General features: G+C 37.3%; 1 protein-coding gene across 2 annotated transcripts; it reads left to right on the top strand.

The window, feature by feature from the left end:
• The first annotated feature begins 1,420 nt into the window (after positions 1–1,420).
• On the top strand, positions 1,421–22,598 carry DAW1 (dynein assembly factor with WD repeats 1). 2 transcript variants are annotated; one of them, XR_007708650.1, is made up of 13 exons: positions 1,421–1,489; positions 2,648–2,720; positions 3,723–3,867; positions 7,525–7,583; positions 8,237–8,359; positions 10,235–10,334; positions 12,930–13,037; positions 14,087–14,193; positions 17,101–17,203; positions 18,671–18,785; positions 19,450–19,526; positions 21,041–21,184; positions 21,879–22,598. XR_007708650.1 is itself a non-coding variant. In XM_035544798.2 (13 exons), exons 1-13 carry the CDS (start codon positions 1,450–1,452, stop codon positions 21,911–21,913), a joined length of 1,248 nt encoding a protein of 415 aa, XP_035400691.1. In that variant the 5' UTR covers positions 1,421–1,449; the 3' UTR covers positions 21,914–22,596. The 2 variants fall into 2 exon arrangements, 1 of the variants encoding a protein (XP_035400691.1); XM_035544798.2 differs by having other exon boundaries at positions 21,022–21,184; positions 21,879–22,596.
• Positions 22,599–27,314: the final 4,716 nt, after the last annotated feature.

Genomic DNA, 27,314 nt, shown 5'->3' with positions numbered 1-27,314 from the left:
AGATACTCATTTATGCTGTATAGAAGTATCAAGCCTTTAAATTTAACTAACAAGTCACACGTAACACTTCTAGTTGGTGTTAACTAATACTGAAGACACCAGATAGGCTGCATGAACATGTGTTTGCAAAGAACAGAGAGGCAGGAGTTAATGTAGAAAGCAGCACCCATGGCATGTTCATTGTTAGCACCATTTAAGCTAAAAGAACAGAAAAATATTTATGCCTGGAAAGAATAATTGGGGTGGTTACATATTATGCTAAACAAATATAAAAAACTGTTAAGACACTAGAGGATGCCAAGACTAGGGGTTGTTCAAAAAGTTGTTTTTGAACAGGGTCATTCCAAATAAGTCAGTTCTGTTGTAATGCTGTTTAGATTGTTTTCAATGAAAATATTTCCTATCTGCCTCAAGATAACCAACCTTCCACATATGAATGAGACAAAAGATCAAACCAAACCCCAATCATGTCTCACAGACAACCTGGAATTGGCCATTGTATTTTACTTCCTAGCTTTGCAGAACCAAAGGTCTGTCTTCAAAGTGAAGCTGTAGGGAGCCCTGTGAGTGTTTCACAAAAGTCACGTACTGTTAAACAGTGACCTGAACCTTGTTCTAGTGACCCCTTGCCAATGATATGGGCTATGAGGAGACTGATGAGATGAAAGTATGACTGCTACCCCCTATCGATGATCTACAGCCATTTCTGCATACAGATTGACTCTTTAGTACGTTGTCTTTTAATGGTTCCATGTTGGTTCTCTCTTTTCACATTTTTACTTTAGTCATCAACTCTCTGATTTTTCAAACAGTTGTCATGTATTTGTCCTGCTGTTACTCCTGCCTCCTTAACTGCCCGCATTTCGCCATTTGTAGCACACTCCAGCTCAGGCTTTCAGGTTGACACCTTGATTTCCGCAGCACACACGTGAAGCCCTGGGCCATGCGGTGCGCGGAGCCCTTCCAGCTGCTGGTGCTCAGGGTGGGCATGATGAGCTGACTGCAAAAACAGCAGAAAAGCATTCAAATACCGAGCCCACGCACAACACAAAGTTACAGGTAAAATTAATAGGGATAGGTACAAATCAGTCCACCTGGGAGAAAGCAAGCCTAACTTTGTATATTGATGAGCTTTCAGCTGACTTGCTACTCTGGTGATATCTTGCTGTTATAGCAGATAGTTCTGCTGAAATAGAGGTTGAAAGCCTGGATGATAGAGAACAGAGGACGGAAGAAATCAGCGCTCTACTGCCCGCCTGTTGCAGGCACTGCACAGCCCTCGCTGTGACGGACCCCAGGCAGGACACCACCACCACCACCATTTGCCTGCCCCGGAGGCGGCTGGGGCCGGGAGATGGCGGCCGCCCCGGCGTGTGGCGGCGCATGCGCGCGGGCTCTGTTTGGCCGTTGCCGTGGCAGCGGGCCGGGGCTCGGGGCTGGCGGCGCACGATGGCGCTGAGGCGGCTGCTGCTGCGCTACTACCCGCCGGGTGCGGGGCTCTGGCAGGGGGACAGGCCGGGCCGGGCCTGGCCTGGCAGCGTGGGGAGGTGTGGGTGGGTGTGTGGGGAGTTGTCGGTGTGCTCGCGTGTGCTCCTTGCTCGTGTGGCGCGCAGTGGGGTCGTGCAGCTGCGTGGCGTGATGTGGCTTGGGGTGCTGTGGTGGCAGGGCAGCTGCTATAGGGCTCCTGTCCGCCAGCGTTGTGCTGCGGAGGTGGTACTGGTGATGGCACCTTGTGTAGGCGAGGCAGGTTTATTTACATCACCTTGTTCTGCTGAGCCACGGGGCGTTTAAAAGTTCAAAAGTCACGGCAATTAGCACCAAAAAGTGTATGTGTGATATAAAGGTCTGTTTAGTGAAAAGTTGCTATGTTGCTTATTTTTCATTTGGTTGTTGTGTGGCTTCTCTGAGCAGAGCCATGCTTTGATAAGGTATGCCAGCGAGCTGTCATCGTTACCTCCTTCAGGAGAGTGACTGGTTTCAAGAAGTGAAACAAGGTGGAGAGGGCAAGCCCAGGGAGTGTGATGTGATAACAGATCTTTCTGCCAAATTAAACGTCTTCCTTACATACAATGACGTGAAAATTAATCCAAATTATCCTTTCCCACAGAAAAGCAAGGAGTGGCAGAATACTAAGCAATGAGGTTAAACATTTTAATACGTTAGCTCAAAGTACATCTTGTGGAGGTGACAGAGCACACCTGGAAATGGGAAGTGTGCTCTGGTTTTCTGTGTGTTACTGCACATAGGCCTTTGCAAACACTGAAATTAATGTAACAGTTCTTGTAAAACATATTTTCAGGGCTTCTTGGAAATACAAACTGCAGCAAGTATCTTCAGTACAGTTTATTTGAAAACAGCTGATGAAATATTGTGAAAAGTGGTTGGGGAAAAGCAAACACCAACAACTTGTTATTTTCCAGAATTGAAAATGGATCATAAATACTTTAAGTAATAATATTTAGTATTTGTTATCATATAAACACACCAGAGTTGTTCTGCTAACTGAGAATTCGGAACCTCCTTCTTGTCTTAGTAACTGGAAGTAGGTCTGCTAAGTCAGTAGGGAAACGCAAGCAGAAGCATTAACAGTATGCATTATAAAATCCCTAACATCTAATTAAAACCTGTTTATCATGTATTTTTAAAGGAATTATTCTGGAATATGTACAAGGTGGTGAGCCGAAGACCAGATCTATAGATCTACTTGATCTTAGCCCTGAGTAAGTATTAATTTCAGGCAACAACAGTATCTGCTGTTTTATAGCATGTTTATATACAACTCTGTTTGATTATTTTAAACATAATTGACGTGAATGATGTTTCTTTCACTAAAATGCACACTGAAAGATCCAAATATAAAAACTATTTATTTTGGTCTACCTGAAACTGTCCAGCTCAGTATTCTTGGCATAACAAGTCACTTTGTGAAAGACAAAAGTTGTCTTGCATTACTTAACAGGAGTATAACCACTGAGAGGGTACTAATTTATGGGTATATTAGTGGCTCCTGTTTAGAGGACTGAAATAGAAAATCCCTTTTAGACTGCAATGATTTCCATGCTAGCAGGAAGGCTAGGCTTTCTCAGTAGGACCGGTTATAAGTATGTGTTTGCACTTTCACTGCTGCATATTGTCAATCCTCAGTTTATCTCATGGATGGGTAGGATTCAGCAGTTTATCTGATTGTAGAAAAAGATCTGATTCTACAGATTAGCTGTGAACTACTTCCTGGGGTCTCCATGAGTACCAACGGACTGTGGACCATGTCCTAGTAATTGTTATCATAATTATGAGTTACAGGAACATACATATATCTGTGAAGACACACACAGAGATCATTTTAATGCTTTCCACATCTAATTTTTGTTGTTGCTACTTCATGGGCAATTCACGAAACTCCACTGTAATTTAAATATTTATTCCAAAACCAAGTTTGGATACACATCTCCCATGTCTGACCCTCTGTGGAAACCCATTGAGAAGATAAAGCTCTTGCTGAGCTAAAATTCTAACAGGTTAAATCTGACTGAACTGCTTTACTAAAGAGGGAAAGAAGAAACCAAGAAAGATTTATTCATATTTCTTTTAAGCCATTACAGGATGAGATAAATGAATATCATTTAATTTATTGCTTTCATTTCTCTGCAAGTAAATAATATGCTTGCATTTATAATCATAACTATTGCCAGAAGATGAAATCTGCTTTTTTTCCTCATAACTAGCACAGATGTCATAGCCTTAGTAGAAGAAATTCAAAAAGGAGAACCTCTCATCACAGCTTCATGCAAGGAATATGTCATAAATTTAGTACGAAGATTGCAGGAGAAGCTAGGGGAACCAGAAGATCACAAGTTCTATCTTTTTAAGGTCAGAGTCATCTTTAAAATAATATTGGAGATTCGCGGGGTTTCATTGGAATGTTGTGATTATGTTTTTAGAGCTGTGTATTGTACCTGAGAGCAACATTTGGACTTTATTACTAATTTCTTGAGTCTTTTTGATCACCTCTCCACTGTTACAGAGACTGAATATGGCCTGGTTGTGCCTGTCAGGAATTCCCCCAAAAGGCCAGAGGTATAACTGTTCCTACACGCTATTTACACAGGCTTATGTACAAGGGTGTGTTTTGGATGGAGACAAATAACTACCTTATTATTCAAGTAACTCTGTGGACAAGCAGCACCCATTGTTAAGTTTAAACAAAAACTACAAATAGAACCTAAATAATTAGCTGCTGGGAAAGGCCCTGAATATTTTTATACCCTTGTCTTCTTGTTCTTCGTTTTGTGGAACTTAAGTTTGATTTAGATATTTGGGTACATACAGTAATACTAGTCGTCATTACTTTCTGCCAGCCAAGACATGAGCCAATGAACTGGATAAAGAGCAGTTTTCAAGGTTAGGGTTCATATAAGCCTTCCATAGTGAATCTTGTCAATAGGACTGGAATAATAAATGGAATAATGATAATAAAAAGATTCTTCATTCTTTTTTCCTTGGAAAGCTGATGAAAAATGTAGTGTATGGGCATGTACCCACACTTCTTTTCTTTGAGTAAGGGAGTCATAGTTTCTGTGTTTATACTGTTTTGTTCTAAATTAATTTGTCTTCTGTTAAGTTGTAAATATTAATATGTAAATATTCATACCAATATGCAAATATTAATGGCTTGATCTTCAGTTTACAGACAGCACTTTGTAAATGTATTTTAAATAATGCAGCTTTTTAAGAGCAACGACTAGAGAGACCTTTTGGGACTTCAGATCCAGGATTCAGTCTATCAGAAGACAACAGACAACTGTATTTAATTAGGCAAAGAAAAACGAAATTGCTTCCAGAGATGGCATGTTGCAATCTGAAATAACTAAGTGTTCTGTCTTCATTGTGTCAACAGATGGCGTTGTGTAGCTGTTAAAAATTGCGGGTCGGTACTACGGTATTGATCATTGTCCTCAGTATAGAGAGAGAAGGGAGAAGTTTTTTGTTGGGTGGTTTGATTAAAAACAGAACTTGCAATGTTGTTAGATATAATTTAGATTCTTCTGACCAACAGCGCACATCTGAGTGAATAATACAAAAGATCTGTACATTTAACCTTGAAAACAGAGCTTTCTATAATACAGTTTCTTAAAACACAACAAAGACTTCTTAAATTTAAGGTATGCTCTCAGATGTTATAATGCCTTGCTTTTCACAATCTTCTAAAATTGTTTGTTCCTCACCAAGACTGACAAATACTCAAACGTATGTCTAAATTTCAGTGTAAATAACGTAATTGTCATTTGTTGGGTATAGTGCCATGTTTGATCAGTTCAGAAATACTTGAGGAGGGCAAATCCAATTGATGCCAGCTTAATTCTTTCACTCAAGAGTAGTTAGAAGTGTGTGGAAAAAAACTTGGTTTAATTTTCAGTTCCATTTAATACATGTAAACGAAACGGGTATCCGACTTTCTGAGATACTAATAAAATACAAAATATGGGTGTGAGCATGTTTTTTTTTTAAACAATGTTCAGTGCTTGCATTGTTTGGAAATGAATATTTTGTCCTGTTGCTCAAGAGCATGATCTTAAGTGAGTAGATAGGCAGTGAGATAAATCCATCCTTTGGTTATTTCCAGTAATTGTGGTGACAGTGCAGTGTTAGGCACCCTGCAGGGAAGCGAGCCATTGTAACGAGTTCTCAGGTTTTAAATTACTGCATAGCAATGGCACTCTGCACTGATTTGCAGATATTATCTTAGGGACTTCTGTAACAGATCTTGCAGAATGGAGGTATGTTTTTTAATATTGCCCTACAATTTGATTATTATATCATTTGCGCAAGAAGTTCTTGCAGGCTTGGAGCTCTGTGGATGAAGTAACTGCTGCAGTAGGCATTGAAAAAATAGTGTTAGTCCTGTGGTCTGAAATTGAACATAAGCCTATCTAATTTTCCTCCCTTTTTGTTCATAACTGTTAAATATATTTGTTGTTCGGATTTGCCTGCATGGAGCCCTAAAAATGTCATGGATCAAATTTCCATTAATTTCCATAATTTTTCATACTTATATGCAGACATTTGTACACAGTGGGTGTTTCAGAAAACAACAACAAACCAGAAACAAAGTATTTTTGTCATTTCCATATCTTGATTACCCATTCCCACTCTTGCAGCTGAAAGGACAACTTGTCTCACTTTCTTAGGAGAATAGAAAATTTCTGTTTCTCTCTGTCCCTTACCTGACCATTGTTGTTTCTCTTCCATTTCTATGAGTTCGTACTGTTCCGAGTTGAAGATCTCTGAGCTTCCTTTATTTTCCTTTCTGAGACAGGCAGCTGAGAAAGCTAGATGAGAACAAAAAGTTGAAGCCGTGGTAATATGTCACTGATTAAATGGCATTGCTCATAAGTCATTCCTTCTTCATTCGTGATGCTACAGAACAGTGGACCACTGCTGTATTTTTATCATCTCTTCACTCAGCAGTTGCTGTGATTTCTCAGGTCATGATATTGTTATTCTGTAGAGGAGAGTCCAGCTTGTGATAGATGGAATTCGTTCAAATGCAAACCATATTATACAGTAGCCAGGTTATTCAAACACAAACCAGATTATATATTGGCACACTGACTTTTATTGGCCAGTGTCTGAAACTATGGTTACCTATGTGTCTGAAACTATTTTTATATCTGTTTAATAGGCTTTAGTATATGTTATTATTGGTATGAGGTAATTTACATGAAACATATGTACTGTCTGATTAAAGGGCCTTTGAAACATTAGAAAAACAGTATCCTCCAGAATCTAAACAACACAGGCAGAAATCCAATTTGAAGTCCGCTCTTTGAATTTTGTTTTGATAAGTATCTTTGTTACTGTTCTGTATGCTCTTTTGTCATGACCTCATAGGATAGAGCTGCAGCTTATTTTTGTTCTTCCTGTTTTTAGAAGCAAAATCATATACTAGCTGAAAGCATCCCATATATGACATAAAACATTCAGAATACTCAATTCATCTGGATCTGATGTTTCACTATATAAGGCGTAATAATAGTTAGGATTTTCTTCATCAGGGAGCTCACTAGGCATGTCGCCTTCACTCATTTGTTTTTGCCCTGTCAGCTAAGGCCTAGGTTACTTCACTGGTCTCAGAGAAAGTGGAGGAAAAGCAAACAGGAAAACAATTCATTCAAGTGAAATAAGAATTTTAAATCAATGCTATGTAATATCTGCAGCAATAACCTGCTGAGGCATGACTTTTTTGGTTGTTTGTTTTTTAAATTAGAGATTGATGTATTACGGCTGTAACTGCTAATCTGACAGGAGGAGGAGGAAATCGCAGAATCACAGGATGTTAAGGATTGGAAGGGACCTTGAAAGATCATCTAGTACAACCCCCCCGCTGGAGCAGGGACACCTAGATCACATCACGCAGGAAAAATATTAACCTATTGAATGTTTTGAACATATACATATATATATTGTATGTATGTATATATTTTCATGTGTCAAGTGTTTTCTGCTCTCTTCCCCCTTCTATTTCAGGTCCTTAGGGCACATATATTGCCACTGACTAATGTAGCATTCAATAAATCTGGTTCTCGGTAAGTTGTTTTCAAATTCTAGAAACATAATCCCTAATCAAAGTCTTGTATTTGTAATTTACATTGCAAATCGAATTCAGTGCTCTTATCTTTCTGAAAAAAAAAGTCAGCTGTGCTATTTATAAACAACTTCAGCCATGACTGGGAATTAGACTTTAGGCTTCTGTAGGAGAACCAATGGGATATGCAAAGAAGTAGTGGTTGAGATTCAGTGGATGTCATTTTCTTCTTTCAAGATCATAGTTTGTTGACAATTACAGTATTTCACAAAGAAGCGCCCTTATGGCAATACAGCAAGCATCACTGAAAGCTGAAAGAGTCTTTGACATAAATTAATTTGGAACTTTCGCTCTTGTGGAATTTTGTATTGATTGATTTCACTATGGGCCTCTACCAAATCGTTTTTCTTTAATGTCGTGAAAGCAGCAGCTTGCATTTTAATTGAAATACACTAAAGATTAGAAACAAGTGTTTTATATCTCTAAATAAATAATAATAAAGGATCCTCCATGGTCATTGATCAATATTTTAGAAAGAAAGATTTAGGGCCTCAGACAATGCTAGCTGAAATTTGTGGAAGTCACTTCTTTTCTGATGTACCGGGAGCAGTAACATATTGACAGTATTCAGCAATTATTTTCTCTTTGTTTTAGCTTTATCACTGGAAGCTATGATAGAACCTGCAAAGTATGGGATACTGCATCAGGAGAAGAGCTACGTACACTGGAGGGACACAGAAATGTTGTTTACGCAATAGCTTTCAATAACCCTTATGGGTAATTATATTTTCGCTGAATAAATAGCAATTGCTAATTGCATTATTTTGCAAATACAACACTGTTACTAAAGTTTTAAAGTAAAATAGACTATCTCAAAGAGTTCAAATTCTGAATTGGAAAAGTTCAACTGTAACTAATCACCAGGATGACACTGTATATTGTTTGTATAAGCCATACATATAAGCATTTTTTCTGCTTTGATTTTTTTAAATGATATTTAGAAATTCAAAGCTTAAATTTCATTAGGTATGCAGTGTCTTGATAAATCTATATGCATGCCAGTTTACTGTATTGTAACAGATTTATTTCTGATAATATCTACATGATCAGATTATGTTCTAATAATCATTCCTTACTGCCTCCATGTAATTGTACGTGAGATATGTATTTAATACAGTTTCTGTTGCTGCAGTTAAAGAGAAATAATATTTCTATCGTAACAAAAATGTATTTCTCCACTTTTTGTTACATGTGTATTACATAGTCATTACTATTTAAGACATGATATAAAAATGTCAGAGATGTTGAGTAATTTTTATAAAATCCGCAGGGTGCCGCTGTGTGAATGTCAAATATGCATCTGTGCATCTTTTGTTTTCTGCAATAACTGTTTGCCCTAGGTCAGAATTGCCACCTGTTAGATGAAGGAAATTATGTTAGGCACTGAGTTTTCATTGTTGTTTGCTTCCTGAGGAAGCTTTTGTATAAGTAAGTCGTTTTGCTTCTCTGCAAAATAAGATAGAAGATAATTCCTGTGTTTATATTGAGTCACATTACTACTTTCACTGTCAGATGCCCTATTTACCAGTTAAGCAAAACACAGTTAACATCAGGAATTAAATGTTAAAGGCTTGTTCTTACATTACTTGGAGCATCATCATTTCCTTCTGAATGAAAAGACTTTTTCCAGCCTAGAGCCCGCTATGTTAGTGTCTTATATTCTGATATTATTCTTTACTTTAAAATAATAATTCATGAAATTGTTTTATATAGTTCAAGTGAACTAATATATAACAAAAAACTGTGCAGAGGTCAATAACTAGACTGTAATATAAAAGTGGAGAAGCAATATACAGTGAGTGAAAACCCGATGGAAACCTTGTGCTATTTTAATTTAAAACTTCAGTTAAAAATGACCATTTTTCTGCTAATTTTTAGGCTTCAATATCCTTTCCCGTGCTACGTTTTCTGGGTACCTCACTTCAATCTTGCTCTAACTGCAGTTAGTCCCAACTCTTCCATTGACTTAAGTGGGAAGAGAGTTTACTCGCTGAAATTTGCGGAAACTGCTTACAAAAAAAAGACTGTAACAGTTTATAAACAAACAAGCCCTCTCAGATGAAATGACATAGCTTTTAAATACTTCTGGAAGTACAGCATATAACCTCATTCCTAATGTAAGTTACTCCTCAGTTATCTGCTAATTTTTCCCATTAATGTAACTTCTGCTTGTAAAATCCTGCTGTAGGATCTTGTAGTGTGGCAGAATGCACCAAAATGCATGCAAAAGCAGAAACCCCTTCATGCAGCTTCCTGCAGGGAACTCCAGATACGTTGACCTCTGTCTTGTGTCGAACTTGTACAGAGGGAGTGACCGCTGGCTGAAGTGGTGGCAGGTGCCCTTCGTTCTGTGTATGGGAGCAGAGGTAGAGAAGGTCACAGCTGCCACTCTCTTCTTTGCAAATCTGCACAGGAGCAGTCACTACTTAATTAATAGAATTTATTGGTAACCTAAAACATTTTGCAAGAGGGAGTTTGAAGAAATATATTGCTCTTACGCTTGGAAGACTGGGTATTGTTTCTGTGAGTTCTACTGTCTTTGAAGTCAGAGATTTTCCTTCCAAATAAAAACGACAGTGTTTTTCCATTTAGTGACAAGATTGCCACTGGATCATTTGACAAGACCTGCAAACTGTGGAGTACAGAAACAGGAAAATGTTATCATACTTTCAGAGGACATACTGCAGAAATTGTGAGTGCTGATGAATGTTTCTTACTCCTGTTTCTGTGCAACATTATAAATAGCTTTGCGTTCCGTGTCTCTGGGAGTTGACATTGGAAGGGGCAGACATTTTGCAACATCTGTTCACACATTCAGATCCTGTGAGTTTTTCTGCTCTGCACAAGAAAAGATACTCTGAAAATTCTTATGAAATAGAACAAACTATATACAGTTGAAGTGGTTATTTTTTTCTACATTTTCCTTTGCTAAATGTTTAAATGTTTTTGAAAAATACAACAATCTGAATTTTCAATTTATTGCACATATTTATTCCTTGATTTTTTTAATGTATTGTCCTGTTATTTATCTACGTATGTTGTATTGCCTCTTATTTGCAGAGCTAAATACACAAGAACATCATTGCTTATATTGCTGTGTTTCACACTAAGATCTGTACTTCATGCCCAGGACCAACTGGAGCCGCAGAAGAATCAATTTCTGAAATAAAATAGCATTTTAGTATGTTAACTGAGAGTATGTGGGATGATGAAATGTTAATGATTTATGACAACGAAACAGTTCAAGCTTAAAGATGTTTGATTTCCTTTGCACTTCCTCTGTTAGCAACAGCAAATGTCTTGCCGCACAGCGCTTCAATTTAAAAGATCAGGGCAAACCCACTAAAACGCTCTGTTTCAGTGCAGAATATACTTCTGAATAAAAGTAACTATAGAATCATTATCCAATAAGCATTTCTGGAAACTGTTTCTGGAAACAGTCTGCATTTATATTGTCAGTTGCAAGCCCCATAACTAGCGTGAGAAAATGCCGCTTTACGATGGGGGAAGGCAGTGTTGGTTTCAGTAGGTTTTTAATTCTCTGTATACTTCTGAAACAGTTCTCCCTTACCATGAAGAACGTGATTGCTCATTGAGATAGTTTGTAGTGATTTTGCTTCTACAAATCGGTTAGCTAAAGGCCGTTTCAATTTCTGACTTCTGTAGGGGTTTAATCTGACGTGTAATGAGTTTACTACCCAAAGTGTTATGAGGTGTGCTCACAAATAATTAGTAGAAGATTATAGCCAGCAGAAAATTATGTTTCTCTGAATGAGACTTGTTTCTAAAAGAAGGCTGTTATTGTGGATGATTCATTGCTGGCAGGGGCATGTCCTTGGCTACTCAGTATTTAAAAAGAAAAAGATAACTGGACAGAATGAAAGTGCACCAGTGGCTTTAGCTACTGTTTTCCTTTTTATATGGCATCTCCAACTCCTTGTTAGCAGAACAGTCGTATTGAATAATTACAGAGAATGATTTTTTTTTTTTAATGTGAAAAAATGAATTAGGAAAGCTGTTGAATTTTTGTTCTTGCTCTTTCATAAGTAAATATGATGTTGTGGGGGCACCTATGGCAAATGGCCTAGATAGTGACACCTGTTAAAAGTGTGAGTTTACAGAGTGTGTGTGTACGCAAAACCAGAATGCTTCCGGAATGCAAAACCGGAATGCTTTAGCCCCAGACTGATATTGTTAAAGAGGAAGGCTACTATCAGCCCCCAAATGATAGTGCTAGATGGGAGCCAACTTGAACAGTAGCTGGGGAATTTCAAAGATAGTTTTGAGATAAAGAAGTAGAAGACCCTGAAATGGAGTATATGAGAAACAAGATGATTTATAACAAGGTTGGGGAAACATTAGACTGAAAGCAGCAGTTGTGAAAAGCTGCTCTGGCATGGCTGGAAGTCACCCTGACCATCACGATCTCTGAGTAGATCAGAGAGTGTAGCCTCATTTTTTGAGACCATGTGGAGTCTGCATCTGCGTGGTGGATTGTCAGCATGGCCGACAAGGAGGCTTCCTTCCCACCCTGTAAGGTGTGGGTACGTGAATTTGGATGCCCGATCACTGGCATGGGGATCAGCAGATTATATGAAGTGATGTGGGTTTACCTACAGCTAGAGCACTTGTGTCTCCTGTGGAAAGTGCGTGCAAGTAGGGGAACACATACTCGTAGAAGGTGGTGTGTTTGTAACCCACACATCCTGGGAGGGGCGACGTGTGAGCATGCGGGAGTGTGGCAGTTTGTGTGTGACTGCAACTTCTCGGAGTTGTGGAAGTGTTTAGAAATTTGTTGCTGTTAAGATTGCATAAGATTCTGATCCTGTGGTTTATTTATTGTATTACAGATATTGATGCTGAATATATAGTTCTCTGCCAGATACGTATGCACTGTTAATACATTAATAAACTGCTTCAATTCTGATTTTGTATAAAACTTTGTGAACTAAATTTCTCCCTGTGACGCAAAATGAAGCACCTAAATAGTGAATTTTAATCCAGGCTCAGAAAACAATACAGGGAGTGTTCCAGTAAGTCTTTTTAACACAATGTCATTGTAAAGCAGCCAATTAGTCTTCTAGATTTGAGTAGTCATCAGGAGCTATGGGACAAGGATTTGTTGCTCTCCTAATGAACTGTCAGCCTTGTAATTTTTCTGTAAGTCATAAACTATTAAATCAGACTGTTGTCTTGTTCAGAAATATTGTGAGCCTTTTTCTTTGTTTTGAGAAAGGGTATATAAATAATCTTTCCCACTTTTTCTCTCCAATGTTTCTTGCTACAGGTATGTTTATCATTTAATCTTCAAAGCACATTGGTGGCAACTGGAAGCATGGATACCACTGCCAAGTTATGGGATATAGAGAAAGGAGAAGAAGTAGTTACTTTAAGTGTATGTTTGCTTTCTGTATGTTTTTAAAGGTGTTCCTTGCTTTCTTAGTTTTCTGACTAACAGTATAACTAATACTACAGTTTTAAAACTTGCACAGTATTTCTGTTACCAGGTGGTCCCACAGAGGCTGCAATTACAAAACATTAAGAAAGCTTGAAGAGAATGATAAGATTATGGTGTTTTATAAGGAGTCCTATTTATAAAAAGGCAGATTTTCTCATTTCAGTGATGTTACTGTTATAGGTCAGAATGTCTTCCATTGCTCATTAAAACATGTTGTTAATACTGTAATTTATCACCTCTTCTGCCTAAAGTAACTCTGAGAAAATCAATGTCAGAGGCTACATCTATATGGATCGTCTTCCTGTAAACATTGGCAGAGGAAAGCCATCCAGTTACCTCTAGATTGTGATTTTGTTTTGCTCTACATGGTTTGCTGGGATTCTGCTCGTTCAGATTGGCCTGTGCTGTTTCCATGCATTTCTCTTGCATAAATCCTAAATAATAAGTAGAGCATATGCTTCTTCCCTGGTGTGTGTGGCCTTTAGCATGGAGAAGGCTTCTCTTCCTCCTCGACTTTCTCTCTCCTCGGAGTCCTGAGCAGGGAAGAGAGCAGTGAAATGTGTGACCCCATATCTTATAAGTATGCTTGAGTTAATTTTTCCAAGCCTCTCCACTGAGACCAGTAACAAGCTGCACTGTAGCTTACTGTAAATGAATCATCTGATTTTGGTATGCATTGGTGAACAAATGTGATTCTGCTAAAATCAAATATGGAAAAATACCAGTCACATATCTGATTCATTATCTATCACTGGCAATTACTCACTGCTTAAGTGATGTGCCTGATTTTTTGCAGTTGTTGGGATATCGATTATTCTACAGTCCAGTAGGTCTTTCTGTTAAAATTGTGATATATTGGACAAGGCAGTAAATAAGATACTAAATTGTTGTAGACAGATTATGCTGCTGAAAAAGCTACATATTGAACTAAGGTAATGGAAAAGTTCTATTTGCATTCTCACACTCCTTTTTTAAAATTTTCTCAGGGGCACTCAGCAGAAATTATTGCATTGTCTTTTAACACCACCGGAGATAGGATTATCACTGGCTCCTTTGACCACACAGTAGCAGTGTGGGAAGTTGTCACTGGCAGGTACTAAAGTACTAATAAATATCGTTTTGCATTGCATATTTAATGACAAATGAAAGAGACAATGTTGAGCTACAAATTACAGACTTTTTTTTTTTTGCTTCTTTTAGACTGCATTCTTTCATCTATTTATCTCTTATCTAGTTTTATTCTTCTAAAAAGAAGTGCTGCTCACCAAATGCGTTTGTATGCAACAGGTTTAGATTTTTGTTCTAAATTCCCATTTACTCATGGGAACTGAGGAGGCGGACAGAATGGGTATATCCTACACTTGTTACTGGAGAATGGTCCAAACAGGAAAATATTTTATCAGCATGGAAACTTGTGGTTTTGAAGGTGTCTAGAATTTCTAGATGGAACTGACTGTTGAAGTAAAATAAAGACTGTGTTATTTCATAGAAAATTAGTCTGGTCACATTGACTTTAAAAAACACAGTGTGTCCATTTTCCTCCTCACACTACTTTATGTTAATGTATATTTATGAAGAGGAGAAAATTTGGTCCCTCTGACTGTAGAGAACAAAATGTCTTTATTATGCCACCAAATAATAATGTAATAGCTAAGTATGATGTTGTATTATCCTGAAAAATCCTCTTGTTTTTTCAACTGGAAACTCAGTATAAGTAGAATAATAAAATGATTGCTCTGATTACTGACAAAGTAATTTATGAAGATAAAGATACTGTGTCTTCAGAGGTGATTTTTTTTTTGCAAGAGCAAGAAAAATATCACTGAATTTAATAAATAAAAGGAAAATGTGAGCATAATGATATCTTGGAGTAAAAAAAAAATGTTGTATAGCTTCAAAATAAGAGTTATCATGATTTTAAAAAGTAATGTACACGCATTAGTGTGTACATTTAAGGCTTGATTCTGTAAGCTTTGAGCTTACTCAATTTCAGCAGTTTAATGTTTGGTAGCACCTCGGAGTCACTCATTCAGCAAATAGGATGTTTGGATTCAACTTCATTCAGCCTGGTGTTCTTGCAAATATTTTTGTTTGAAAACAGCTTCTTCCAGCTTCTTGTCTGAGGCTGCACTGAAGTCAAAGTCTTGGGATTTATTGTTGCATTCTTTTTTCTACAAAACGAGTGTGGGCTTCACATTAGGGGCAATAGCAGGAAGTGGAATATGAAGGAGGAAATTCTTTAAACACTGGTAATTCTGGTAACTAGCAAGTGGGCAATACAATTGTGCCAGGGCCAGCATTCAGCCTTCTAAATGTTAGTGGGGCATGGATGCCTTTAGCAATAAAGAAGAGGTGTGAATAGAAAGACTTGTGAGCTAATCATGCTTTTCTGCACACAGTGTCAGGTAGATTTGCAAAAACCTTGTATGTGAGGTTGTGTGCCCTTCCTTCACCACATAAAATCACAGAGAAACACTGCTTTCCAAATTTGGGTATAGTTGAAGTTTCTTTTGAATATGTTGGCTGCCTCTGATAGAGTACCTGTGTTGCTCAGTTCTTTTCTGGGTAGGTACACAGAAGTGTCCTGAGGGAAGCACACATAGTAGACAAGAAAGAAACCTCAAGAAGACTCAAGTTTTTCATTTAAATTGAAAATTTTATATGGCATTTCACCTGCCTGTTTTCTTGGTTCTTCCTGATTGTGTATCTGGATCATGGTTTCTGTGAGATGTGTTCCACACGTTCATATTTATTCTGATTACTCACCAGAGATTTACACTGAGGCCTGAAGCCTGGGCTGTCTTTTCAAAATTTGGAAATCAAAGCTTTATCAACCTTTTTCATGATTAGATTTTTTGGGTATTAGGTATTACAATAACAGCATTCCTGATGGCCAAATAGTATGTTCAAAAAATAACAAAGATAACTGTTTTCTGTTTGTTGATTTTTGTATTTACTGTAAAAAGGTCTGCACCATTGCAACAATGCAGGCCTCACATTGTTAGAAAGAAAAAGTAGTCATTCTATAAAACAACATGAGTAGCATCAAGTTTTTATTATCATAAACAAAGAATTCAATTGCTCAGGAGACTTGCTTTGTGATGTGTTCATTTAGCATATATATTAATTTAGTTACCCTTACAAATCTTATGCGACAAATAAAAACATTTCAGTTACTTAAACTCATTTAGTTGTTTTTCTAGTCATTAGTTTATCCATTAGTTAAAGCTGTTTTCTATTAACGATTCCATGATATTAGCATTGTGATAATATCCTAATTTACTTATCCTTTAATATGTATATCAATTAATCTTTTTTAGGGTTCATTGCTTTATAGGCCATTAATTCATAGTAAGCAATAATGGCTAATCGTACCCGTCTCTATTCAGCTAAAGTTGATTGAAGATTTTAATGGAACTAGTATTTTGTCAGTCCTTGTGCAGCAAGTTTAGGATTAATGAGGATTAGAAATCATATTTCAATTTGGCTGTCATTTGCCTGTTACTTGGGTACATGCTTACTTTAAGTACCTGATTAAGTTCCATTTGATCTTCAGTGGATTTTATAAAAGATTTAGATTAAATACTCTGGTGATACGGAGTTTTAAAAATACCCTGTTTACAGCTCATTGAAGTAGGATAATGGGAGAGTAATGTGGAAAAACTTGCTGCATATGCTTTATATCTAGATGAAAAGAAGAAATCGGTCTCACACTGAAAAGTCATCACATTTCACTGGAAATACAGTCGTTAACATATTTTTGAAACAGAAGGGAGGACTCTTTCGTTTCATTCTTCACTGCCTCTTTGTCTCAAAGAGAAACAATGGAATTGATGTAGTGCTGGAATGCTAAATGAGCTGTACCTCTCCGTTTAATTGCTTTGATGGATAAAGTGGTGAAGATTTGACACCTTAACTATACCATTTTATAAGTTTGCTTATAATTTATATTGTTATATCATAATACACACTAAAAATCTAAATTCTCTTTTTTTTGTAGGATGTTACATACTTTAATAGGCCACCGAGGAGAGATTAGCAGTGCACAGTTCAACTGGGACTGTTCTCTCATTGTCACTGGATCAATGGACAAAACATGCATGGTAAGGAACTTGAGTATGCACTGGACACTCTGGTACATAAGCTCTCTTGCTATTCGTTATAAAGTAGCAAGCAATTTATTGTCAGAGTTTATATAGAATATGGTGAATCCCTGTTTTCGTTCAGAAAAGCACTGTAGACTATTTTAAAAACTTTTCTATAAGTTAGTTAACTGTGTGGTTTAAAATGTCACCCAGTACAGCTGAACTAAAAGGCAGACCTGGGCTGTTACAAGTAATTAATATTGTTAGTATGAAAAATAAAGGACTATTTTGCAGTTCATGTCCTGGAGTCTCTCTTTTTTTTTTTTTTTTTTCTTTTTCCCCCTTAATACTTGTGTCACAAGCATCACATGTACTTTTGGCAGGTCACTAGGAGATAGATTTTCAGTTGGAATGCTTCTGATGAATGCCTGTGATTGTTAGCATTAAACTGCAAAAGGATTACATTTCAGTGGTGAGAAATTGTCCTTTTTTCATCTGCACAGATACTGCACGCACAACTGAAATAAAATTGAGATTGAGGTGCTCAGCAGTTTGGCAAATTTGGTATGCCAACACTTAAAAAAAAAAAAAAAAAAAAAAAGCAGTCAAATTTATAGCATTCTTGTTTTGCTCGCTACGGAACAGACAAAGCTGTAATATTTCCCAAATCCACCTCTTCACAGTTTATCAGACAAAAAGTTTTTACCAGAAAGGTGGAGTTTTGCTTATCAGAATCAAAGCAGAATCACAGAATGGAGGAATTAAGTGTCTGACTCCTGAGGTCCAAGCCCACCATGCCATGTGTAATAGCTGAATACCTCGAAAGATGTTCCACAAGATAAATTATTGGAATCTCTTATGAATATTTTTGTGTGTTGCAGACACCCCCCCCACCCTGGGAATTCAAAATGCCTGTATTTTGAAAAAAAAAAAAAACAAAACACCAACAAACCAAACCCCGCTCTTCCTTCATTTTAGGTAGCATAAGCAGATCGTAACAATTTAGACAGATACTGGTTCTTTTCCTGAATTCTGTCTCTCTTATATCTTGTTTACTGTATTTTTGGAATTCTGTTCTGTTTAGCTCTTACCGAAGCTTTCTTGTCAGCTCCTTGATATGTAAAGCTATGTCTTTTGTAAATGTGAGAGCATTAATTTAAACTAATACACATAATTCATTAACGAATTTGTAAGTTCATGTAAGTCCATGAGCTTCTTATATGAGCTTGTTCATGTCAATGAAGTTCAGTTAAATAATGATGTATATTGTAAGTTTCATTTAATCAGGATGCTGAAATACAAAATATGTAGTACTTCATTAGGCTGAAAATGCAGTGATTCTATTGATTTATATCCAGGTTTCATGTTAATACATTCATTCAGGCATCAGAAAAGACCTATACGTGTCATTTCATTGATCTACTAGTTACCTTTCAAGTAAATTAGTCAAAATAAGCCAAAAAATACCTTTGTTTACCTATGCAGCTGTGGAATGCTATGACTGGGGCACATATAGCAACTTTAACAGGTCACAGTGATGAGATACTGGATGTCTGCTTTGATTATGCTGGCCAGCGTATCGCAACGGCCTCTGCTGATGGTAAGTGAAGTGGCTTGGACTACTGTAAAGATTGCAATACTTGCATAAAAACATCTTCGTTCTTTTCCTTTGTTTCTGTTCTGAACTCAGCTTGATCAAAGTGGAGTATTATTAGTTGAAACTATAGATCGAGCTATGTTTGTTGCATTATAGAAAGTTTTGCATTAAACTTTGGAAGTTTTCCCCAGTGAAAATTTTTGTATTTTTCATACTTTATTCACCTTTAACATCAAGCCTAGAATATAACTTGTTTGTGGCTGGAAATGTATTTTAAATATTTAGTTAAGTGGCTTTTGAGTGAATTTTGCTTTGGGTAGCACAGATTTAAGCACAGCAGGAAAATACACAATGAAGAGTTGGTGAAATAAGCAAATTTGTTTGTTATTGGTATGCAGCAATTTTGCATGCTTATTATTACTTTTTTTTAAGCATCACAATAAATAGTTTTCTGTGTTCACCAGCAGAAACAATTAAGAAGACAACCTTTCCCAGCCAGATTATAGCTCCTTTTTGATGTACTTTATCCCTGGGGAGAAACTGAGTTAAAATGTATTTCTTTTGAAATCAAACCTGAGGATGAGGCCCTTCTGGCCTTATTAAGATGCTCTTATTGGAAAGCATACTTAAACAGAACAATTGCAAATGGCTCCTAATCTACTAACAGGATCAGGAAGAGTCTATAATGCAGAAACAAGAAAGTGCATTGCAAAACTAGAAGGGCACGGAGGTGAGATTTCGAAGGTAAGTTGTATGTGATTTGCACCTTTTCTTATTTAATTGTGTATGACATCCAATCTGTCACGTATTAGGTGACACAGGAATACTGTTAAAGAATAAGCACGTTTTTTAGTATTTTGGTGAAATGTTAAGACCACTGCCTTCTGAGACTTCTGCCATCACCCTTATTCCTTGCTTCTATTGGACCTCCTGCTCTTCACTCTTTTCATTTCTATGCACACCTGGTTTATGGAATGGAAGAGAAAGAACATATTTCTGTGGGAAAATACATAGAAGGTCTAATTTTCAAAAGTGCTTAAGGTACTTGGAAGCTCAAAGCCCATTTTAAAAATCACTTGGTCTTGAGAAGTTTACTCATGTAGTTCACTGAAAATCTTGTCAAGCTCAATTTTGAATGCCAAAGTTCAATTTCAAATGCATTTATTTACTTCCAAAATTTTGCATATTTTAAAAACTTTGTTATTTAATGCTTGCAAGTTTTCATTTTTTCTTTCAAGTAGGTAATTTTTATTAGCTTCCATGCTAGTATGCTATATTTGTGCTGCTTTTTTTGATGCATTTTGTAATTTAATTGTTAATATTTTGAAACTAGGATGGTTTTTTATGAACAAAATTCACATGCTTTGATTGTGTTGATTTGGCTAGTATAATCACTCTACTGAGAGAATACTAAGTTCAGAAGGGCTAGTCCTTCCTCACTTAATATACACAGTACAATATTTGACGCTCAGTGTAGATGCACTGAGGAATGTAGTCTGAATACATGCTGATGTGGGAGGGTTAGGGACACTACTCATCAGGGTCCACAGTTCTGGCTTGATTTCTCTGCTGGAAGTGAGAATCTGCTGATTAGCATGCTCAGCATGCTCAGATCTGATGCTCAGCATGCTGAGAAGTCAATCTATTTCTGCAGATGTTCTGTGTAGCTGTGATCGCTTGGGAAGGTTATTACTTAGAATCTGATTTCTGGAGAATGGGCATTTTGCCCTCAGAAATTAAACAAAATTGCATTACATACCAGGTAGTGTTTGGTTAGTGCTCAAAAAAAATCTGATTATCTGGAAATGCATGCAATTTAGGGAATGAATGTTTAACAAAATATGAAGACATACTGCATAATAAGTGACATTCAGTGGGAGTTTGGATATTATACAGACATACGTTATTTAAAGTAGAACTCTATAAAATATGTGTATCTGTTACGTTGGAATAATGATAATGTTTAAATAAAGTTGTTACCATTGTAGAGCAATCGTGATCTTGGCGGATAATATTCTGAAGTCTTGATCCCAGTGTGGTCAATGGACCTTGGTACATGCACAAAGTTTCCAGCCACAGATGTTTGCCAGGATGATGCTAATGAAATTTTAGCAGAAAAAAAAAAAGAATGCAGGAGTTCCTGGCCTCTGTTTTCATCTTTTAATTTCTAGATATGCTTCCTTTTTTGTAGACGAAATAATGTGTTAAGTAATATAATTCTTTTCTATATTTTTAAAAGATATGTTTCAACCCTAAAGGCAATCGTATACTAACAGCCAGCTCCGATAAAACAGCTCGACTCTGGGATGCTGCTACTGGACACTGCCTTCAGATATTAGAGGGTCACAGTGATGAGATATTCTCCTGTGCTTTCAATTACAAAGGCAATATAATCATTACAGGTAACTAACATATTCCAGTCTTTTTTTATATTCCATATCTTTTTTTTCTCTGTTTTTGTAATACATTTTAAATCTTGTTACGCTAAAAAATTAAGGAGTCTGAAAAGAGTCCTGCAGCGACACACCAAGAATGACTTAGCAGTGACTTAAAATGTAGTCAAGAAAAGCTATAACCTTTAAATATATTTAATATATATTAAATATTTAAATATTTAATATATAACTATGGCCATGAAGAAATTTGTGTAGAGACATGAACATACCGTACTATCTGCCCTATGGGCATGTACTGGCCCCAGGCCAGTGAGTAAGCCATGCTCTTGTAATGCATTGCAGCGAGGAAGTTCTGGGTGAGAAAAATGCAAAGCTTTTTGAATGGGAGCATACTTTTGGGTACTTGATGCAGCACTCTGTTCAGGTTTCATTCATTTCAGCCAAAAAGTCCTGGGAGTGGGAAAACACACAAAGAGTATTTGTGATTGCTTGGACCTTTGTACTGAACTACCAAAATATGGGGGTGCAGGATGATCTCAGTGAAAAATACTGCTGCAGGTCCTGCTATCTTTTGCTGGTCGTGGACAGAAGAAACATTATCTGTCTGTCTTCTCTGCTTTCAAAGCAGGCTGTTGATATAGTTAACAAAAATGAGTGTGTTGTCCTAAACTATTCCCTCACAATGTGTGTTTATTACTAGGGAGCAAGGATAACACCTGTAGAATATGGCACTGACTGAAGACAAGGAAGGATCCAGTATGGTATGTGCCTGCGTCATGAGTTTTGTAGTCAATAAACTCAGTCTTTCAGATCTTTTTTCTATTAACCCATTTGTTGTTTCAGCGTTGCTGAAGTAACCAAGTTACCTAGATTTTGATAGGTTTGACTTACTGATGTCTAGTAGATGGAGAATCACAGAGTAGCAGAAGTGACCTCTGGAGATTGTCTAGTACAATATCCCTGCTCAGAGCATGTCAGCTCAGCAGGCTGCCCAGGGCCCAGTCAAGTGGGTTATGAGTATCTTCAAGGATGGAGACTCCACAGTTTTTCTAGGCAGTCTGCTCCAGTGTTTGATCACCCTCAGGTTGAAGTGGAATGCTTTTTTGTATTTCAATTTGTGCTTGTTGCCTCTTCATTCAATACTACTGAAAAGAGTCTGGCTCTGTCATCTCTGTTACCCAAGAGAAATCATGACTAGCATGAACGAACCTGGGATGCCCCCATTTCTTTGTGTCTTTGTTTCGTGGTAGCTCTCTTAATTAAAAAAAATAATAAAAACAAAAAATACAGCATTAGTATACTCTCAAGAGTGAAAGGTGTGTTGTTATGCACCTGCTTTGAGTACTTTTGTATTTTTTTTGTTGTGTAATAATAAAGTATTGAGTTCAAACATCAGTTTTGTTATTTGTAATAAAATGCCCCATTTGGTATTTCCAGTGAAAAACATTAAAAACCATTTATGAACTGTACTGCTATTAACTTTTGCATGCATGCCGCAGTTAAACTTCTACTCATACCCTTCCATATTTGCCCACACCTTTCCATTCCTTTTTGGTCATCCCTAATTCTTCCATTCTTACCTAAGGTAAAAAAAAAAAAAAAAAAAAAAAAAAAATTACTGGTAACTTGAAACACTGCCCACCTAAGATTTGTAGCTAAGGATCATGGCATGAGCTGAGAAGTGGATAATGAACTCCTGCGAGTTATTTACCATACAATGAGCTCTCTCCAGGCTTACCTCTCCATCAATTGCCAACACGCTTCACCTGTGCTGAGCTCTCCCACCTCCTACAGAGCACCTGAAGCTGCAGCTGCTCTTTTCAGGTGAGTAGCAAAGTAGCAGAGCTGAGTGGTGACCTCTGGCAGGCTTGGAAGAAGGGATGAAGAAGCAAAGAGGGTAGGATAGAAGAAAATAAGTGATGAGGTATTGAGTGAGAGAGACAAGGAAGAAAGGAAGCAGAGAATGCACTTGAAGGTATGTGTTTATAGCGTGTATCTCTGGGTGGCTGTAGACTTATAAATGTTAAGTGTAATGCGAAGTAATAGTGCGGGTACAGTCTGGCTCTTGCTGAGTGCTTGCCAGTATCTTTGACTGTAAAGGAAGAAACAAAAATGCTCTGGAAAATATCCTGGTTGTTTCAAGAAGTGTCATCAGTGGAAGAACTAAGCAATGTGCTGTGCCTCGTTTAGAATTAAACCTGCACCAGGAGGCAAGGTGGCTAGTATTAATGTTGCAGTAATGCTTGTGGTGTTTCCTTCTGTCTTGTGCAAAGACTTGTGGTATCAGAAGAGTGTATCCCTAATCTGGAATTAAAAGGGTCAGGAAGGACAATGCATTTGTGTTTTATTTTAGAACTGACCAAAACCCCTAGATCAGTTTGCAGCTGTAATGGGAGATGTGACATGGTGAATTCTGGTTAACGGAAGTGGAAGAAAGCGAGTATAACGAAATGTGTGCAAATACTGCTCAATAGTTAAAAACTGAAATTTGACCTGCTGTAAAATGATCACACACACACAAAAATCTTTGGATTGTGAAGCGGAAATAGATTTTTGCTTAATCTTTGTGTTCTTTTCTATTTTCTATTCCATTATTAATTTTCTCCTGTACTATGCTAGCGATTCAATGAAACAAACACCTGTAGTATCTTTCAGCTTTCAGGCCTTGTCCTATTGTTTATGACAAAATTGTGACTGAGTTGAGGTTTCACAGACAGCATTGGACTGGGAGGCCACTTGGACTCTTTCTGTTTCTCTCTAGATTTGCTGAGTGAATAGAATTACTTTTCAGGTTATGTTATCCAGGTTTCTTGCTCAAATGTGAAATACATCTGCTCTGATTCACAGCACTGTGGAAAAACGTACTGACTTGGTGCTTCAAAAAACTTAAATAGTACGCCAGGTGTATGCTTGTGTATATGCTAGGTGTATACTCGTGTGCATGCTTCGATGGTAGGCTCTCTACACCTTGATTTACCCATCTGTAGATTTAATACATTATACAGAGACTTATCAGGAGTGCATTCTATAGGTTTATCATTCTGAAACCATTCTGTCTATGAATGAAACCAGCTTGATACCACTTCAGTCTTCACAACCAAAATTTCCTGTGTGCGCACTCTAACTCTGTCTGGTACCTGTTTAGTCTTATCAAAACATTTGGCTTCTACATACCTTGTGCTCTCCAAGCTACCACTTGAGTGATTCCCACTTGTAATCACAGGGCAGATGGAGTGGAGAGAGGTTTTCAGCATCTTATTGAAACTGTCAGCTTTACCTACTGCCATGTTATTGACAAGCATTACCGCAGGAGGCTCCTGGAGTGTGCTGCAGTAAGGATTGTCACAGTGGAAATCGGATTTGCTTTATTGTTTCTGTCCTTTAGACCTCTGAATCCTTCTAGCATTTACCTCTGTGAATGTACAAGTTTCTTTTTATGGAGAAAGAAGGCCTTAGCTTGTGTCATGTCATTTTCCCAGGACAGTGCATACATTTTGCAAGACAAGGACGAAGATTTCCATGTAAGTGTATGAGGTGTACTTAGACTTGACATATGCTTTTGGTATCTCTTGAGATTCAGATCCTTTTCTGAATATGTGAGGATGATATTAATACTCATACCCACTCAGGTTTTAAAAATGGCATTTTGCAAGAACTTGCTTTTGTGCTCCTCCTCTGCAGTCACTTGTATTTCCTGGGTAGTCAGTGAAAGGATATGGAACGTGTCCTGCGTGGTCATATGTTCCGGTTTGCTGCACTGTACTGTCTGATTTTCAGCTGAAGCTGGGAGGAGGGCACAGTACCCCTCAGCCAGACCTGTCTTACAACAAATTGTTTTAATTAGTTTGACAGTCCAGCTGTCTAATTTAACTGTCCATCCTGCTAAATGCTTGGCAACTACAAGGTATTTTCTGGGGGCCTATTCCTAGTGATGGCAATGGCCTTAGAGTGGATTATAAACGTTAATGCAGTGGCATTGTGAGTTTGCTTAAATGTTACTTAGGAATGGCTCTGGCTTGAATTAAAATTTCCTTCTCGGTTGGACTTTTATTTTTTTATAATTTATTAAGTGACTTATGTGGGCTCCTGATTTCAATGGAGTGGTTTTTGTTGTTTTTTAAAGGCATTTTGAACATCAGAGTGTAGGATTCATTGTGACATCCCTATACTCATGTTATGCAGCTCTGTGTGAAACCAGACAGGAGAAAGTTAAATCAGCCTCTTCAGAAAGTTATTTGCTGAATTTAATAGGCTAAATATAAATAGGCGACAATTTTCATCATAGACCGCAATACAATGAGTAAGCTACTGAAGATTGTCATAACACTGAAGATTTCTCACAAAATGGAGGAAGATTGTTTTTCAGTTTCTAATAATTCCTCTATTGAAAGCACCCGAAGCTAAACCAAACTAAACCCAAAGTCTTTTTAAATGCTTATTTTTTCAATAGGTAGTTCTCCCGTGTCATTCAGGTATTTACAGGCCAAGTTCTGCTCTTTGTTAGCTGGCTTGTAGAGCCAGTACTGGGACCTGCACTGCACCTGGTGCAGAAGCAAATCTAATGGGCTGCTTTCATGCTTCCATAGCCAGGGATTCCCTGAGTGTTATAGGGCTTGTCTCTTTAGAAAATCGTGGTGCATCGCTTTCAAGTACTTAATCAGGCTCCACTTGAACCTATGCCCAAGTTTTGCATCCTTTCATCTGATTAAGTGTCACCTCTTTTTGTTTATTTTATCGGTTTAATTTGATGGGTTCTAGCTTTTATGTTGCAAAAGACAGTGAGCAGCCACTCACTCCACATCCTCATGATATTACCAATGTGCATCCCACTCAGGTAAACAGGCTGAACCACACATAATTTACTCTAAGGCTTTTACTGAAATCTGTACGTAGTATGAAGTTCTAATGTATTTAAAGTTGACTTGAATTTTTTTCAGGATATATATTTTTAATAGTGAACAACAACTCCTGTTTTGATTTACACAGCTAAGTTAAATGTTGGTTTCCGTTTCTGTTCAGCAGCAGAAATACCTTTCCACCTAGGCAGTAGGGAAGTAAATGTTTGTGCAAACTTTAACAGAAGAAACTCCTTAATGTCTGTAAGCATATAAACTGTAAACATATTAGTAAGCACTAACAGGGTTTTGTTATGTTGGCGTTATTCTGGGGTTAATTCTTTGCAATGAATGTGTAATTTATTTTGTGTGATAGCAAGAATGTTCTGATTAGCCTTCTATCATCTGAATGAACTGTGGAATGTGAGGAAAGTCACAGCTCTGGGAATGAGGTAAGACCCAGTGCTTGCTTTCGTTAGGGCTGTGGGTCAGATGTTTCATTCAGAAGCATTGCTTTGAGAAGCAAATAATGGATGCTACAGGGATGATATGCAAATATTTAATTGGTCGAATATTTTTTTTAGGAAGACAAAGATGACGTTATAACATAAATTTATTTCTGAACAAACTGCAACATTAAGAACTATACAGAGAAACTGCATCACGCTTACAACTCAGTCATGATATTTGTGCTTTGTAGGATAAGTAAACATTAATTCTATCACAGCAAAAAATTGATTTACTGACAACTAACTGTATTTGGCTTAAAATAAATACACTTTCCCATTTATTAACTCAGCGCACTTTATATAACACTTGGTGCTTTTTACTGACTTTCAGCCTCGGAAATGCTGAACATTCAGTGTTACCACGCATGTTGGTGTGAGTTGTGGATGTTCAGCAGTTTGTAAGAATAAGCCCAGTGACTGCACAGTTAAGTTTAGTGTATGCAACAAACTGACCTTTATCCTGGCAGTAAAGAGACCTCCACTGTTCTGTATATGTTGCAGAGATGTAGAATTTCTCATGTTATTTAATGTTCTGTATTGTTTCACTGACAATTTGTATCTCTCAACAAATGAGTGAAAATCATGCAACTTTAGGAATGGTTTTAAAGATTAAATTGAGAATAATATGGCTCTTTTTCATAAATTATTTAAAACTACTTCAAAATCTTCAAAAATAGTGCAAAAGGACAGTTTTCTCTTCCCCCCCTCCCAAGAAATAGTACAGAAGCATAGATTGTTATATGGAAAATAAAATCTCTTAAATATTGTATTGGGAAAGGCTGGTTTTCTATT

Source organism: Cygnus atratus, chromosome 9, assembly GCF_013377495.2.
Source record: "Cygnus atratus isolate AKBS03 ecotype Queensland, Australia chromosome 9, CAtr_DNAZoo_HiC_assembly, whole genome shotgun sequence".
Classification (NCBI taxonomy): Eukaryota; Metazoa; Chordata; class Aves; order Anseriformes; family Anatidae; genus Cygnus; species Cygnus atratus.
This window is presented reverse-complemented; position numbering and strand designations above follow the sequence as displayed.